At 40.5% G+C, this 16,479-nt stretch overlaps 1 protein-coding gene across 1 annotated transcript in view; it reads left to right on the top strand.

Moving 5' to 3' along the window:
• The window catches only part of LOC111267866 (uncharacterized), a 51,879-nt gene that overhangs the window by 19,013 nt on the left and 16,387 nt on the right, over window positions 1-16,479 (top strand). Inside the window, exons 10-11 of the mRNA XM_022846425.2 lie at window positions 7,356-7,502; window positions 11,729-11,974. Coding sequence (XP_022702160.1) covers window positions 7,356-7,502; window positions 11,729-11,974 — 393 coding nt within the window. The remainder of the gene's footprint in view (window positions 1-7,355; window positions 7,503-11,728; window positions 11,975-16,479) is intronic.

Genomic DNA, 16,479 nt, shown 5'->3' with positions numbered 1-16,479 from the left:
ATAGACAACACCTAGATTCCGTGGTTACTGTCAGTTGTTTCAAGTCAGTTGTTGCTAGATAGATTTGAAGTAGCAGAGGGCAGTATCAGGTCCGCACATGCCCATAACTTTTAATGTCGCCACTAAGACTAGCGCTGTTGGTATACCTAGAGTAATCGCTGATTGTCTGGCCTTAAACTGAGCCATGGTGCAGTGTTCTTGTACGGCAACGTAACGTGTCATGATTGGTAACAGCTGATGTGCCGTGTGAGGTGCTGTAATGTACGTTTTCGATATTGATTCGTTCAAAGCTATCTATATATTATGTTTCGATTTAGTATTGTCAATGGGATTGATCAGTTGAGTTGGCCTTACCGATTCCTTTAATATACCAAACATCTCTGAATGGTGGTTAGCCTGGTACACCAAGCGGGACGCTTGGTGTACTTTACATCCTTGCTTGTATCAACTAGATTGCTTTGAGGCATGGCTGTGCAATACTCGTATAGCATACAAATACTGGCAGTGAAGGTTCTTCCGTGAAACATAGTGAGGCCAAATTATATGGCCTGAGATGGTGGTCATCATTCTGAGGGCCAGCAGAACGACGCGTCTAAGAAAGATATTGAGTGATGCTGAAGACCCGTGCAATCGTTAATTCGTCAATGATGACCACGAATAGTGAATCGCGGACTATGAATACCGATACACTTACGGCCGCCTTCTGCTGAGCGGATCAAACTATGGTAGTTGTTATATTGAGAACGTTTTATTTCTACTAGTAAGCACTGGACCCCAAAGTCGATAACATGGACGGCGAAGATATCAATAGCATGATCTGGGATAATTAAAATGAGCTTATTTAATATTTTTCATTGGTGACAACATGTTAAAACTGCAGCTAGATCTTGAAAAACTTACTTTACTAACCGCATCTTCATTTGGGCGCTTTACTCTCTCTCACCTGTATTAATTCGCTAGTTACTAATACTGCTGTCGGAAATTACATAATGCTGATATCGAAGTCGGTGGTTCTTAGAGATCGAAATCTATATTTTTGAGAAAGATTAAAAATGTCAGTCACGTATTCCGTTTGTATGTCAACAGTAAATAGAAGTTTCTCGCTCGTATTTATAATAAAAACAACCCTCTGAATGCTAGACTGGTTACGTACATATTTACACTCAGAATTATCTTGTTATTAATTATAATCAAATTTATAGAAATGTACATACCAAATCCGAGAGGAAGTACTTTTCTATTTATACCTAACTTTTACATACGCCATGATTAGGTACCATGGCTTAGTTCTACAGATGTCGCTTAACCGAAGGAGATTGAAGCACTTAACGCTATTGAGCAATGAGGCAACCAGTAGTTCGCAAATCGCTAAATAGACGACCAACTAAATATTGTCTAGTCACAACTAAAGATATCGACAAATTATATGTATAAGAAACATAGTTATAATAATTAGCTCGTTCATATAAGAAGTGTATATGTGTAAACTGCATGAGTTGCGGGAATATCATAAAAACAACAAGCTAGTTAAAGAAGGGCAAAGTAGACCTTTTTCATTAGCTGGCGTGCGTCCATTAACAAGACAGCAAACCTCTCCAAATCTGCTTTCTCATTTTCAACCCACGTTTTGTGTGTCTATCCATGGCAGCAGCGCGTGGCCTTCCTAGTTGATGCACGGTCTCTGAGGAGTCGATTTTCTTGTAGTCCTCCTTAACCAGATCGCAAGCTTTTCCCGCTAAGCAACAAATTATTACACTATTTTCACAGAATGTCGCAGTAAATTTATCTAATGTAGATCTATTGAGTCGGACGTTTAATTGAGCCAGGTGCTGTTTCCAGAACAGTTATTTTTTCCTGCTTTCGACTACGTCCAACAACTGTGATGAACATGACAATGTCGACGGAAAGAAACAGCCTATCAACAATGACGTTCCTCGCCGGGTTTTACCCTCCGCAGACGGCCAATAGTTTTCAAACAAATTTTACTGAACTTTTGATCGCAGCGAACTGCAGACCAGCATTTGGCGTTTATTGTAGTAGATCGCAGTGACCTTTCATTGAACTATTGATAGCAGGCCCGTAATGACGGAACTGTTGTTGGAAGACTGCATCCTCAGCCAAAACATATAGAGGTGAGGTTTCAGCTCTAAGGTAAGGTTGATACATTTAGCAGTGACACACTCACATAGTCCTCTGATTTAGTTTCCACGAGTAGAAGTGAGCAAGTTCTGAGAAGTAGAGGTTATTGCTCAACAACGAATATCAGCAAATATTAATTGTATGGACTTGCTTGAAGAATTTCTACGAGCAAATACACCAATCATTTGTACACGCCAAAGCAGATCGTGATAGTTACTTATCAGTTCTGATAAATTTATTCGGGTCTTTTCCCTTTTCTTTGTGATATATATAGATTACTATTGGCAGTGTGACGTGCGTGAATATTCTTGGTTAGCTCGTATGGTATGATGAAAGTGGCTAAGCCATAGAAGGTAGAAGGTATAGCGTTTGATATATATGGATGTTTCAAATGGAGACATTGGGTTAGCACCGATAAACGAGGCTACGACCCTCTGGTGTAATTTCAACGGGCGATAGCCAAGTCTGTGCTATTAGCTGTCGATTGGAAATGACCCGGGACCATTTTAAAAAGCTCACTGTCGCTAGGCCTGGCGTAGGATACAGAGAAGATTCCTTAAACGTCGACTGCTCGTTACATATTCGCCAAAGATGCGTTGCCGCAATAGACAAAACATCTCTACGTAGAAGACAAATCGAGTCGAAGTTCTATGTAACGCTTATTCCTGCGCGGAGATAGAGACGCAACTAAAAATTACCTAAGTAAGTGGATGAAAGTAATTAAAAATACATAAATTCGAAGTTCTTCATAGTTTCTCGACATTTATATTCGAATGGTTGACATGGTCTTTATTATTGTGTTGGTGATTTGGCACCCAGAGGCAAATAATACAGTTACGCCTGACATGATAAGTTCCGTGGAATTGGATGTATATTTTATGTCATTGAAAATTCTGAGAGAAGGCAGTGCGTCAACTGCCAAAGTTAGAGAGATTCTATTCATATCGACGAGATGCTGATTAAAAAGTAAACGTGGTATCTGGCAAAGAAAAGATACTTTGCTTGATTTCACCAAATATGCTATTGCTCATTAACTTATATAGATATTATATATTTATGCACATGACTACATGCGGTCACGGCACACAGCAGCATTGAGTCGAGACAATTACGTTCTGTTACATATGTTCTTACATTGCCGTCACATTGTTTATGACAACTCGCTTTTGAATTAATCCCTACTTGGTTTTGTTGCTTATATACGACCTGCATCACGGCTTGCCTAAGGACCACTTTGATGCTGCCTTATTCATAGCTCCACAAAAGAACCGCCGATCCGAATCTACCGTATATCGCAAAAGAAACTGCATACTTTTTTCTGTCGTAACTAGAATTAAACGTACAATTGCTATGTGCTCTATGGTTACGAGGGAAAACAAGACGGGCAAGATTGTTGGCGAGATCTCTCATACAAAAGTGATCTAGCAGAAGCTCGTTTCTCGAATACAGTATGTTTTAGCGGTTGACTTGTTAGCCAGTGAATTCACTCTTTTTTTTATCGGTGTTCATCGAGTTCACTGATTAGAGAAGCAAAACGATCAGGTACCTATCTCCTAGAAATATGTATTTCATATACATCGAAAATGATACACTCGAAGATACCACCAAACGTACTTAATATGTATCTGATGGCCTCGCGTACGACAATGCTCAACTTCGCTTATTCGGACCTTACAAAAAAGCTAACACAACACGAAACGAAACACCCATTCTATCAAACATCTATGAATAAACGTACCACAATTAAGCAACATAAATACATAGAGAGGCCTAAGAAGATATCAGAAGACGAGCTTGCATCTATATTTGTAGAAGAGGTCCGCTTGCGTCCTCGCACTATTAATGAAGACTGGCTCACCCGAGCAGGGACACCTGTTGCCGCTCTTGTAATCAACAGTGGAATCCTATTGTAGGTCGAGACGTGGGTCTGTATGAAATATAGACGTAAAGCACGTGAATATAGACAAGCTTATATCAGCCTGCCCCTTTACGCTACATATCATCGAAAGAGTGCACCCCAAACACTTTTTTCTTTTGTAGGCGTAGCGGAACTATTGTCAGGTTAAGGTTACTGTTTTCATTTTTGTCACTATTGTTGTTGCACGACTCATACACTTCAACCTTACTGAAAAGTACTGCGAAGACTGTCCTTTCTCCAATGTTCTGCTCGCTTTCGGTTATCCATCGTATGCACACGACTAAGAAAAAAGCAAAAAGTAGCAACGCAACATGGGCTGAATTTAGGGACAGAATACACAAACAAAGCTCTCAGCTCTTTTACCAGAACGACGTCAGACAGCTATATGATGTATGTAGCAAATGCTACTACGAAAAGCTCACGCGCATATGACTAGACACCGATGTGAGGTGTCTATAGCACAACGTTCCAGTCACAACGCAAAACGACAAACAGCTACTTTTACAGATGAGATATCGAGGCTTGGAAGGAGCGAATTACAAACGGAAAAGGCAGAAACACAAGCTCAAAGGCAACAGTAGGTTAGACGTTTGAACGGCTACGTCTACCTTCCGTTAAAGGCAAAATCGGTTGTAGATTCAATGCAAGAGATTGGCGTTTTTTCTTCATTACCAAATAGCTTGGCAAATGTTGGATCAATCGGCCTATGATTAAACTACATGACTAGGAACCTAGTGAGAAGAGGAGTCACGTGGGTGATCTTTAACAGCGCAGCCGCACCGGAACAACACAGTACAATAAGGGTACAACCTGAAAGAGACCTTTTCCTACAGGTGTTACCGGCATACGTAGAGAAAATTTTCTAAATCACCATCGTGATCTCTTTCAATTTTCTTCTGTTTTGTGTGCTAGATTGGCTATAGTTCCAACAAAAAATTTGAGGATCTTCGGCTATCAGAGATGAATAGACATGAGACTGCTCTTGTCTCACGACGGACAACCACTGTTCTTACCGGTTTTCCTTTTGTGTCCCTTGAACGCAGCGATAAATTTGGCTGTCGTCGAGCTGAAACACGCACCGATTCCTGAAGTGCTGCTGCGTTGGAGCTGTTGGAAGCCACAACAGTCCACTTTATTCCTAACCTCGATTTGACGTTGCTATTCTATACGCGCGTGGCACGCCATCTTTATGGGCGACGTAGCGAATGATAGGAGCAGCACTCAGAACTCACCTGGGCGAGGATGTCCAGGGACTTACGGTGCAATACTCGTTGCTTCAGAAGCCGCCTTCGTTTACGAGAGCGCAGGTTCTCTTTAGACATCCTCGTATTCGACCCCCTTCGATATTATGCGGCTACGCCGTTCTAGCTCGTAGTTCTAACAGGCTGTTACTGCGGTAATGGTTCCAGACCTGTAGATGGGTTTATTTTTCCTTTACGTCGTACAAGTGATGCATCATCGTATCACGCAACGATTTTGACGCTGAAGTTCGAAAACAGAAATGTTGGACTACGCCTGCCTGTTGGTCGATTGAAAGGGCGACTTAGATATAGGTGCCAATAATTTTAAAAGGTGTTCGCAGTGGTAGAGAAAAAAGTGACTTTGATGAGCGCAAGCCTACCTAAATCGATCCTATTCGACCTATGTAGTTGTCGCCGCCACTGGCCTAGCCGGCAGGCAGTCACGCACAAACGCGTTCTCCTTTGTGGTATTTTTGCCGTTAGGCTGTTCTGCTGCTACCGACACAAACCGATGCTTTTTTCCCTGCATGCCAACCCTAGCCCATAAACCTTCTAACGCATCCAGCGATTGGCACAGATAATGCGGACGTTGGCGGGAAGCAAAACTACATTTTGTATGCTCGTTCGTAAATGCAACCTGCATCGCCTATGATTAGGAGACCGGCGGCGGGAAATGGAATAGGGGCACAGAGCTACAGAATATGTTCCTTAGTAGGGCGGGCGATCGTTTCGTTCCAGACTACGTCGTTTTACGTAGATGTAGGCGTAGATACAAAAATGGCTACAAAGTACAAGTGAGAATGTGCGGATTACACGAAAAATGGAAAGAGAAATATGGTTGGTACAAGGTTAATTTCCTTACGACGCTGACACCGATTTATACCTGAGCTTCTTTTTGCTACAACTACCGGATGACTTTTCCATTCGGCATTCGACTTTAAGCGAGCTGTCGTTTGACAGGCTAAACACGTTGAAGATTCTGTTTATGATGTCTTGCCTTAAAGAAAAATAAGGACAAAGGAGCCACAATGTAGGGTTCTTCCTTTTATCTTTAGTTGAACTTTGTAAGTATACTGCTCTTATGTCCCGGTGCAGTTCTCGTGTGTTCCTTGCGTACAATCTGAGTATAATATTATACAATACCAGAATCGAATAGTGGGTGGGATAGCTTCTCATGGTTGCATAAAAACTCCTCGTAGAGCGGTTGAAACAGAGTCATCCGAACCCTTCCTATGGCCTTGACTCACAGTTAAGATCGAGCTTTTTTTGTTACTACGCCGTTTCGTAGCTCATTTACAGGGCGCTCTATTATTTCATAAAATACATATTAAGTTAAATTATACTTCTCGTAACCTGCTGCGCCAAAAACTTTGAAGCAGTTGGCCTTGCTTAAAAAATTCCTTGCGGGGTCTGACAAAGCAACTCAATCATAAGAAATTGTTTATACTAAAGCAGATAACTCCTGCACGATGGATTGCATACCTCGCAGGCTTCCGGTATCGTACAGAAAATAATAAGTTAGGGATGCTTTGAAAAAACAAAGATGGGTATTTTTCCCAACATAAAATAATCAGCAGTAGAATACCGTTGCTAGAAAGGATGAAGTTAAAACGCAATTTTGGCTAAAATGATTAGTATAAAAACGTCAGCTAATAATGGCTCAATCGCTTCATGACTGCCGTCATACGCGGGTGTCCCTCCCTAACCTCTTTTACACATGCTGTCTTGCAAAAACTTCACCTAAGTGGAGCCATTACGCTGCACCAAATATTCCGCTTTTAATTTTGTCTAACAATATTAATATAATTTTCACACATTTCGGCACCGTACTTACCCGGAATGAAATGCAACTCCCCTACAGCACAATCTTTCTAGTGTCCCTTTTCCTATAACTCTGCTTTGTTTGCTTGCAAAGCATTCTAAACTATTGCCTCCGATAATGTCGTCACCTGCAGGGTGTTTTTACACAGAGGTAACCGAACTTGAATCGTGGAAGTAGCTGTTTTAAAATAGTAATTAAAATAGTCAATCTTTTTACATTGCTCGATTGATTACAGAGCGTCACGTTTAACGGTACGTCAGACCCCGAAGGCTGCCGTGCTTTAACGGAAGACCTCGTTGATAGTCCTCTCTGTGCTGAACAAGGATACCGTCAATGCTTCCAGTCACTTGGTCAGCGTATACCCAATACTATCGATTACACGGTAAGTGTACACTTTAACATTATCGCTTAAAACAACCCGTCCATTCATTAGTTGACCATGAGCACCTGCTGCATCAACCGCAAACGCCAAAACGACCGCCGACAAACGTTTTAGTTTATATCGACGCTATTAGGTAATTATCACCTAGGTCTAAACGGCAGAAATTGAGTGGGATTCTCTGCCTACATTTTAAGGCCCGATTTATGGCGACCGCAACTGCTGCAAAAGGCTATGATTAGTTTGCTATTATATTATTGCGACGTTTCTGTTGTTTGAAAATGGAGAAATAATTACTCTTTAGAATAATATCTTTCGAAATTCTGTTCGATCTACAGCATTGCGCTTTTTTTCGCAGATAATTAATAGTGGGCATCATACGCTTACATGTTTTATCGAAAATAAATAATTTAAATTGATTTGAATCTTGTACCACCTAGCCTAGGTAATTACGCTCTCTATTCCATCGACGTCTGATAGAGACTGTCTACACTACAAAGAGTAATAACAATAGATATTCGTTAATACGTATTGGCAAAACATGGTATTTGTCCTAGTTTGCTCCATGTCGGGTGCGTATTATGCTTATGGTCTCGCGTAACGCACTGTACATTGAAACGAAATAATTTCTTCTTGTGTACATCTAGAAGTCAATTTTTGTTTGTTATATTTTAACGATAACACTGTTCGGCTGTATATAATGACTTCATGAAAGCACCAAATTGAAGCCTATATTAATTACGCTAGTTACCCCTACCTTAATAAAGCCCTGACTTTACCACTAACAAACCAAGAAAAAGCAATTTTCGCCATTTTTTTTTTTTTAAGAAATTAATAATATAGGAGTCAGAAATGCAAAATTCACACTCTGACCGGTGCTGCTACCCGCTCCGTCATTGTTCGTAACTCCTTTCAATACATTGTCGCAGCTTTCATGGAATAAAACTATAGAGGTCATTCAGTAAAAAACAAGATTACCGCATCTCGAACCATACTGGTATAATGGGAAATTTTCAAGTCAGGTCGGGCGGTATCAATTTCAGGTTGTAATAAATTCAGGATCTTTCCACGTGCGCAGTTATACTGACTAGTTTAACGTATGAGTTTCTAAGTTCGATTGAGCAGCCACAACAGTGCGACACAGTCCTGAATACTGAGATAAACTCACATAGTAACGTGGGTTAAAATGTCTATGAAAGTTGGCTTACTAACTTCGCAGGGCAATTCCCTTATTATGACGACCACTTAGCTCGAACTACAGGAAGCTATCGCCACACATAGGCTGTAAGGCGGTGGCTTCCTGTCATTCGCACTGGAGGGCAAAAAGTTAGTCGCCATATAATAGTATTAACCACATGGGGAGAATTCGCACAACGTTGTAAGATCATATGGGTGTCTGTGTGTTTTTTGATGATAGCCTCTGGGTGTAATGCTGAACGTCATAGGATTACCTCATCCTTCAAATGTCTCCATTTAGTGTATGTTCTTTAAATAGGCTAGTTGAAAATATAATAAATATATGATAGACAAATAATTGAGTGTTCATTAATGTCCCCCAAAGTACTATTCACAATACGCAATTTAAGAATCAGTAATTCTTTTCTAAATGTAATGTCCTTTCGATTGAAGCTGACCGTATACAAAATGAATTCCGCTAGAGATATACGTTTATAAAAGGTAGAATCTATAATCAGATCATCTATAATTTAGGCGAATTATAAGCTTAGTTATTAATCAATACTGGGTGTCCTGCAGCATGTGACACGGATTCCATTTTGCTTTCGGTGCGCCCTATTCCATGAAACGTCCTCGTATAAAACGTTATGCACTCAACTGGTACACCGATTTGATTTCCTTGCTTCAAGAAAGAACGTAACCGGATAAATGAGATCTAATCCGTCAGATAGGCCTTACGTAGCTGTTTCGTCGACTTAGACAGGTTATTGACATTTGTGCCTGCTACCGGTGTGTCTAAAGGGTTAGGCGCAGGTCACGCAAAAAAAGAGTAGCCTACTTTGCCAATATTCAGATAACGCTAATTACAGTGTTTTAAATCATTTCTATTCATATATTTTTTAATCAAATCTCATTCGTTTCGCTTAAGTACGAAACTGCTTTTAATCATAACCGCGGCATAAGGAGAAACATTATATTCGTATGTCATTTGTATTTATAGCAAAACCAATATGACCGGCAAAAGATAAAGGGTTCACTTCCCTACATTTAGGCAAACTCGCGTATAGAATAGGCGATTTCTCTTCAAATTCAATTTCGCTTTTTCTGATAGTACAAACTATAACTAACCTTGTTTTAAATGTTCGAGAAAACATATTATTTGTGTTTACAATACACTCTTCTTTTTCTCTCGGGTACATAAAACAATCAAACTAATTAAAATCTTTTACAATAACCCTGCTCCTTTTGTGTGAATGCAGTGCTTGTCATCTTCATTTCAGTGGAATAATACTCTCTCCGCTCTTCCACCGCCTTTACATATTGAAATAAAACCAGTACTCTAATGCCCGCGACTTATGCCCTCTTTTTTGGTTTAGAAATGTACATTTTTTCTAGAGCATATTCACGCAACTATTTGATAAGCTTACGATATGGTCGTAGCCTCCCCTGCTACCTGCAATGATCCTTTCTGGGTGCAGATTAACTTAAATCTTTCTTGTTAGTCGCTCCTTTGATGATAACTAATGTTTCTTTCAAGCTTTGCCAGCCATTCTGTGCGAGTAAGCTGTACAGCTTAGCTTAACAGTCTCTAGCACCAATAGCTATGACCATTTCAGCGCGTGTGCGTACCTTCTATGTGCCATGAAACAAAATAGTGTGCGGTGCAGACAGACGTATAACAATAGATGGGGTTTCACATAGAACAAGCGAAGCCGAAGTAACTCTCTCTCAAATTTTCTCCAGGCTTATATTTCAGTAGGTCCCAACTAAAAAACAAAAAAACGATCTTTCAAGAATAACGTTGCTTGTTATACGTTATATATATACGTTATACGGGGCCGAGTCAGCAGCCGGAGACCGGGCCTGTGTGCGGGCTAGCTCTGAGAGCAAGACTTCTGCGTCGTTGAATAGCTTTTTGCTACCGCGAAACAAAGGTATGAAAGAGAGGGCTCAACTGGAGACAGATAATGTGGTCCGGTATCCGCATACACACGACAAGACGGTGGAGGGTCACAGGGAGAATACGATGGAGTAGGCTACAGACTGGTGGCAACAACCTAAACCTGCGATAGGAGTAGTAGGCAATAGTAGAACTACAACGGTGAGACATGAAGAGGGCAAAAGGAGTCGGGGCAGTGGAGGGATCGTCATAAGAACAGATAAATGGTTCTACCGTTAGTCCGTGCTCTTATCTCCGCCTATTTCGGAAAAGTCGAAGTCAAAGAAACCAAGCCACAGCCCATAAGTAACGGAAGGCCTCCTGACAAGGACTGCCAACTTCAGGAAGAAAAAGGATAATGGGAAACGGCTCAGGCAGTCCTTCCTCCATCTGTTCAAGATAGTCCAAAGAATGGGAGAATAGGATTAGGACAGACCGATCGGTTTGCAGCTCCCAACTAGTGCCAAGGAGTCAGACTACGGGTCCGGTAGGCGGTAGGCTCGTACGAAGTATCTCTTTGGGCTAGGACCAGAAGCTCGCTCCTAAAAAGTCAAATGAACTGCTTAGTTTCTTACAAGTAGTCTTTCGTATACCTTTCAGTTCTAATGGTTGGCAGAATTGTTTGTGATGGTGAAATTCAGGCATACAAGGTATACATATAATGTGCGGTTGCATTTCTGCGTGATAGAGTCGATAAGTCGCTCGCGTAGAATGAGGCCAGCGGATCGAAAGCGAACAATATCTTGCATATATATGTATATATGATTTGACAACGTTATCTATACTGCGTCGCCAAGTGTACAAACGGGTTAACTAAATGTATTTTTTTTCTGTCAATAATACAATCTGAAATAGCGAGAGAAGCGAATATAAGCCGATACACGAATAGAAATTCTCAGCTTTATAATTCGCGTAATTACGCGTCGCAGAACTACTCGGTGACAGAAGCGGAAATGGCAAACACGTAATAAGGAGACAATAGTTGTTTCTGCTTCTTTCGAACAAAATTCGATAAAGAAGGCAAAATGAATAGCTATTTGTTGTGGGTGGATTTGAGTTTTCACACACGGTAATAGCAAGCTAGTTATTCTGTTTTTGCTTTCGGTACTTTTAGGCATTTGCCGAATTTTACGAGGCTGCAAGAGACATCAACTTCACACAAGGATCGCTAGCTAACTTCAGCCGAACAATAGACCATTTTTGCACAGCGACAAAACAACAGTTGCGTAAATGGCAGCTCGTTATCGATGACGACACGGGACTAACGTCGTGTTTCCGCCTCAATTATGTATTACGCCTTCTTAAAGATAAATACAATTTCGACGAGGACGCCTTCCGGAATATCCACTTTGCCAATAATGTGAGTATTCCGCCTAAACAAATATACATTTAGTGGGCAGCTTTGAGTGCTCTGCATGCATTTACTATCAAGTTTTTATTTATAGAGCATTCGTTTGAAGAGCATACTCTTGCTTTAAAGGTTGGTGATTATAACGGTAATGCATATTGATGTAGTATTGTAAAGCGTAATCCGACCAAAGCTATGCGGTTCAACTTGAACTTCTTGTTTAGTTTGCATTAAAAAAGGGACGCGCAATACTTTTAGATTTATAATACCACACTACTTCAGTCGCGCTTTGATAGAGGACACTGTGATCTGCCATGTTCTAAATCTTCCTCCAATGCGGTGCCACTCAGTATAGTACGCAGCTTATCATCAATCTATGTAAAACGACAATAAAATAAATTATCAGGCCGTCAATTTACTCTGCCTGAAGACTTCGGCCAACTGACGAGAAGGAGTACATACGTATATACGAAATAGATGCTTGCTAAAGCGAAGCAGAATGGGTAGTGATTTACGCTTTTCGCCGATGTCATAGATTGTTTATGCTATCCTGGATGGGCCTTCGTTGTTCTCGCAGCCTCCACAGAGAAGTTCAAAGACAGCAAGAGCGTGTTCCCGCTATCGAAAAAGAAGATCATAAACAAACAGCTTAATTTGACAATAATCTTTAAAAATCACTAGGAAATCTTCTTTAAGGCTAAATGTGGGACATTATCTGAAATACGCAAGCAGAAATATTTCTAGTATAATACACGTTGGAAGTGTACTTGTGTAGCATAAACGCTGTTTTCTACTCACGGTTTGTTTAAACTGAGAATGAAGCTTTACTACACCCTTGACACGATCGTACAAAAAGCTTTTGATCAGCAGCGTAGCTAATCGTATCCCAGTGTTTTTTTGTCAAATGCACAGAAATAATAAATATTTAGACTACTGCAAACACTACTTACCTATGGAGATTATAGGAAAACACCGTTTGCTTGCTACGCTGCGTTCATAAAAGCGTTGTATATTAGAAATATCATTACCACACCACATTTGCCCCGCCCTACGACAGCGATAATTCCAATTAATATATTTTATAGTAGAAATAGAAACTCGAATGGCCGCTATTTTTCTAAGCATTTTGCCGATTGATCACTTCTGATTGTTTCCGATATCTGTGCCGTCATATATATATATAACTTTTCATTCAGTCATTTTCAGAGCTGGTCAAGAACAGCCATTTACCTGAAGAAAATAGAAACTGCTATTACCTTCGATTTTGCCGGTAGTCCCAAGGAAAGAATTAAGTAGCTCTGTGGACGCCCATGTGCAAGCTTAGTCACGTGACTGAGAGGCCGAGGGAAACGTCTGCTAAGTAGGAATTAGCAAAAAATAGATTTTGATTCTGTTCTTATTTTTGTCAGAGATAACGTAGTGAAGAACGGGTTCGTTTTATGCAAATCTGGCATTCAATACAATATATCGCATACAAAAAATATCATTTAAACTTACGCAATTGCTAAGTTTAAGAACGCTTCCTATCAAAATGGCCCTGACGGTTAAGTCTCCGCTTATTAATCCGAGAGGTCACACTAAGACATGTAGCCCTGCCTGATTCGAAACTTAACATGTTAGACTGCTCCTCTGTTTAGGGAAACCATTACTATCGACATAATACCACATTACAGCAGGAGACTATTTGTTATCACACAAAAAAACTGCATCTTAAATTGAAACATGTACATGTTTCATGAAGAAAAAAAAAAGAGATTTTCAAAGACCGGTTACCTAGCTTCGTGTTAGTATACATCGTTTATCTCAAATCCATTGTCAAAACAAGACCACATAGATTTCTTGGTCGTCTACGATCTCCATGTTACATGGATACGACCAGCATATACTTCGAGCGTCTATTTCATGTCGTTGCTTGCGGAACGCTTCATCGCACTTGGGGGGTTGCTAAGTGCGGACGCCTCGTCGCATAGACCTCGCTCCTGGTAACGACTGGCCGCACATATATCTTTGCTAACCTTTTTTTCGTGAAGGGATTTATCGAAAGCATTTTTACTACTATTAGTTACACTAATCGCGAATGAAGCTGCCCTATGTTAAGAATGGTGGCCTCGCCTATGGCTTACCAAGGCCCTAATGCTTTGCCATACAGAGCTTTGACACCTATTTGTGTAGAGCTAAAGGACTGTACAGCTTGAAAGGCTAAAGCATTATTAAAATTTATTATTACATATAAAGATTAGCATACTTTTTAGGGTTACCCTGGCTCGAATATAGACTCGTGCCGGCAACAATGCATTTACATCCCCAACGATGTTGTTTATCAGTTGTCCAAGCGATCGATTGTAGCTCGGCGTACTTTTCAATAATCTATTAGATCGTGTCTATCGAATCTGAGCAAGTTAATAACTTGTAAGTCTTTTGATAAATCCTATTCATTCTGTAACAAGCGTTGCGCAATATAAACTATGTTCTAGAACGCTCTGCTTACACTTCATATCCCTATACTTGTTCTCGACTGATGCTTCATTTAAAAAAATCCACTAGTTTACCTTTAGCCGGCTCGTGTACGATGTCACATACATCTCCAGTAAACAATGCCAAATTCTCTATAATGATACGCTGAATCCTTTGCTCAGGCCCGGATAGACTGCCGGTGGCATGATGCAGTGCCCTTAAGAAACGCGATCGACACTGCTAACCTCACGTACAGCCAAAGCGTATGTACAAGGGGGAAAAATGGGGTTTTTCTAATACTATCAAGAAACTAAAATCAAGCCAGGTTCTGCTCGTGCTCCCATTTTAGATTAAAGTCGGGCGTATATATTCCTAGTATGTGCTAACGGGTGCTGTTATGCTGCTAATGTCAAATGCGTAATTTGTTGAACAGATAATGCAACCACGGCCGATTCTCGAGATCTCCCTTTCGAGGGAACGACATGTTGAAGACGGACGTTATGCAGAGCGATTCCATTGAATGTAATAATCAACTAAGGTCTAGATGATGCCCCCAAAACTCACACTAGGCAAGCGGAGCTTAGCTGTATTATAGTCGTACATTTGCTTGCAGAAGCAATTTATAGTGACGTAATAATGATAATATTGAATATACAGCACGTAACTTTTATCAACTAACCTAAGTCAGTGGAGCTCATAATCACATCATTTTTGACGCTCGGCGACCTGTGGAATATCTGTTTGCACAGTAGCTTACAAGTCATTTCCTATTCCTTCACACATATTTCTCTAGATGATTAAGCAAAACCTAATTGATTAAAGTGAGCCGTATGTTTTTTTTCGGATAAACGACGATTATACGCTACAATTCAGTAAGAAGAAAACATTAAGCCGATCAAACTATTTGATTAGGATAGATTAAGATGAGAATAAAGGCAAAGCGGCAATTTCAGAACGTATCAAAAATATTGGCCCACTGACCAAGATGTCCACTCTTACATTTAATTAGCCTTATACAATGCTCCCTAATTAGTACGATACAGACGCAAGATGACCCATTGTTGAGCTGTCCAATGCGCAGCTGTTGCATACGCATTTAGTACTTTGTTGCGCAGCCCAAACCAGAGAGGAAAGGGCAAACACATTGACAGAGAGTTCGTTAGGTTTCGATTCTACACGAACGAAAATTACATGATACGGGAAAACTATTTTTGAACGTATGACTAATTATTGAGAGATCCTAGATAATGAAAGCGTTCTCGAACAGAAAAGAAACGTCGTACGGCAAGCAGAGCAAGCGTCTTTCAGTGTCGAAGGCTGATGGGAAGCCTCACGTAGCCCTAGACGATGATGATTTGATTTTGCAGAATGTTTTTCAACATTATGTCTTAGAAAATCTGCATTTTGACCAGTGGACAAGTGCATCTGGCACGCTTTGAAGGCAATATTTTTATTTCTATCTTCTATGCAGAATATGCTTGTCGGTTCAACATTTCCTGCAGAACTGTAATACGTACGTATTCTGATTTTGTAGCTTTATCGTTCAGCCTAACATCTGAAATCGCTGAATACGTATGCGATTCGAAGCCATTGCTTCACCATACCAAATACCCTGGGCTGTGCAGTTCAACAATTTTCATTTGCGTATCATAATTACGTTATGATAATTTACTGAGTATGCGATATCAAGTAAGGCAGGATCGACACTTTGTTATGGTAATGGATCATGATCACGCCTGACAACAAAGTTATGGCAAGAAAGATTCAGTGTTCTGCCATGTTCTCAATGTGTTTAGAATCAGTTTAATTGGTCTTGTAAGTGTAGTAAAGGCAGCCTACGGCAACAGGATCAGCATTTCAAGCGAGGACGGATTGCCGAAGAGATTTTACGTCTAGACAAACCTGCCGCTTGGCATTTTTCAAGGTTTCCCGTTGGCTGAACAAAATTAAAGACACATCTTGCTCATAATTAGCGGAACGACGTAAAGGTAACCATTACGATATACTGGATCGACTCGGTGCTGAGGAAACGGTAGGTTCAAAAAGACCGTACAAAGTAGGTA

This window comes from Varroa jacobsoni, unplaced genomic scaffold (assembly GCF_002532875.2).
Source record: "Varroa jacobsoni isolate VJ856 unplaced genomic scaffold, vjacob_1.0 scaffold_1232, whole genome shotgun sequence".
NCBI classification, from domain to species: Eukaryota; Metazoa; Arthropoda; class Arachnida; order Mesostigmata; family Varroidae; genus Varroa; species Varroa jacobsoni.
Note: the sequence above shows the minus strand (reverse complement) of the source record. Positions and strands in the feature narration are given on the sequence as shown.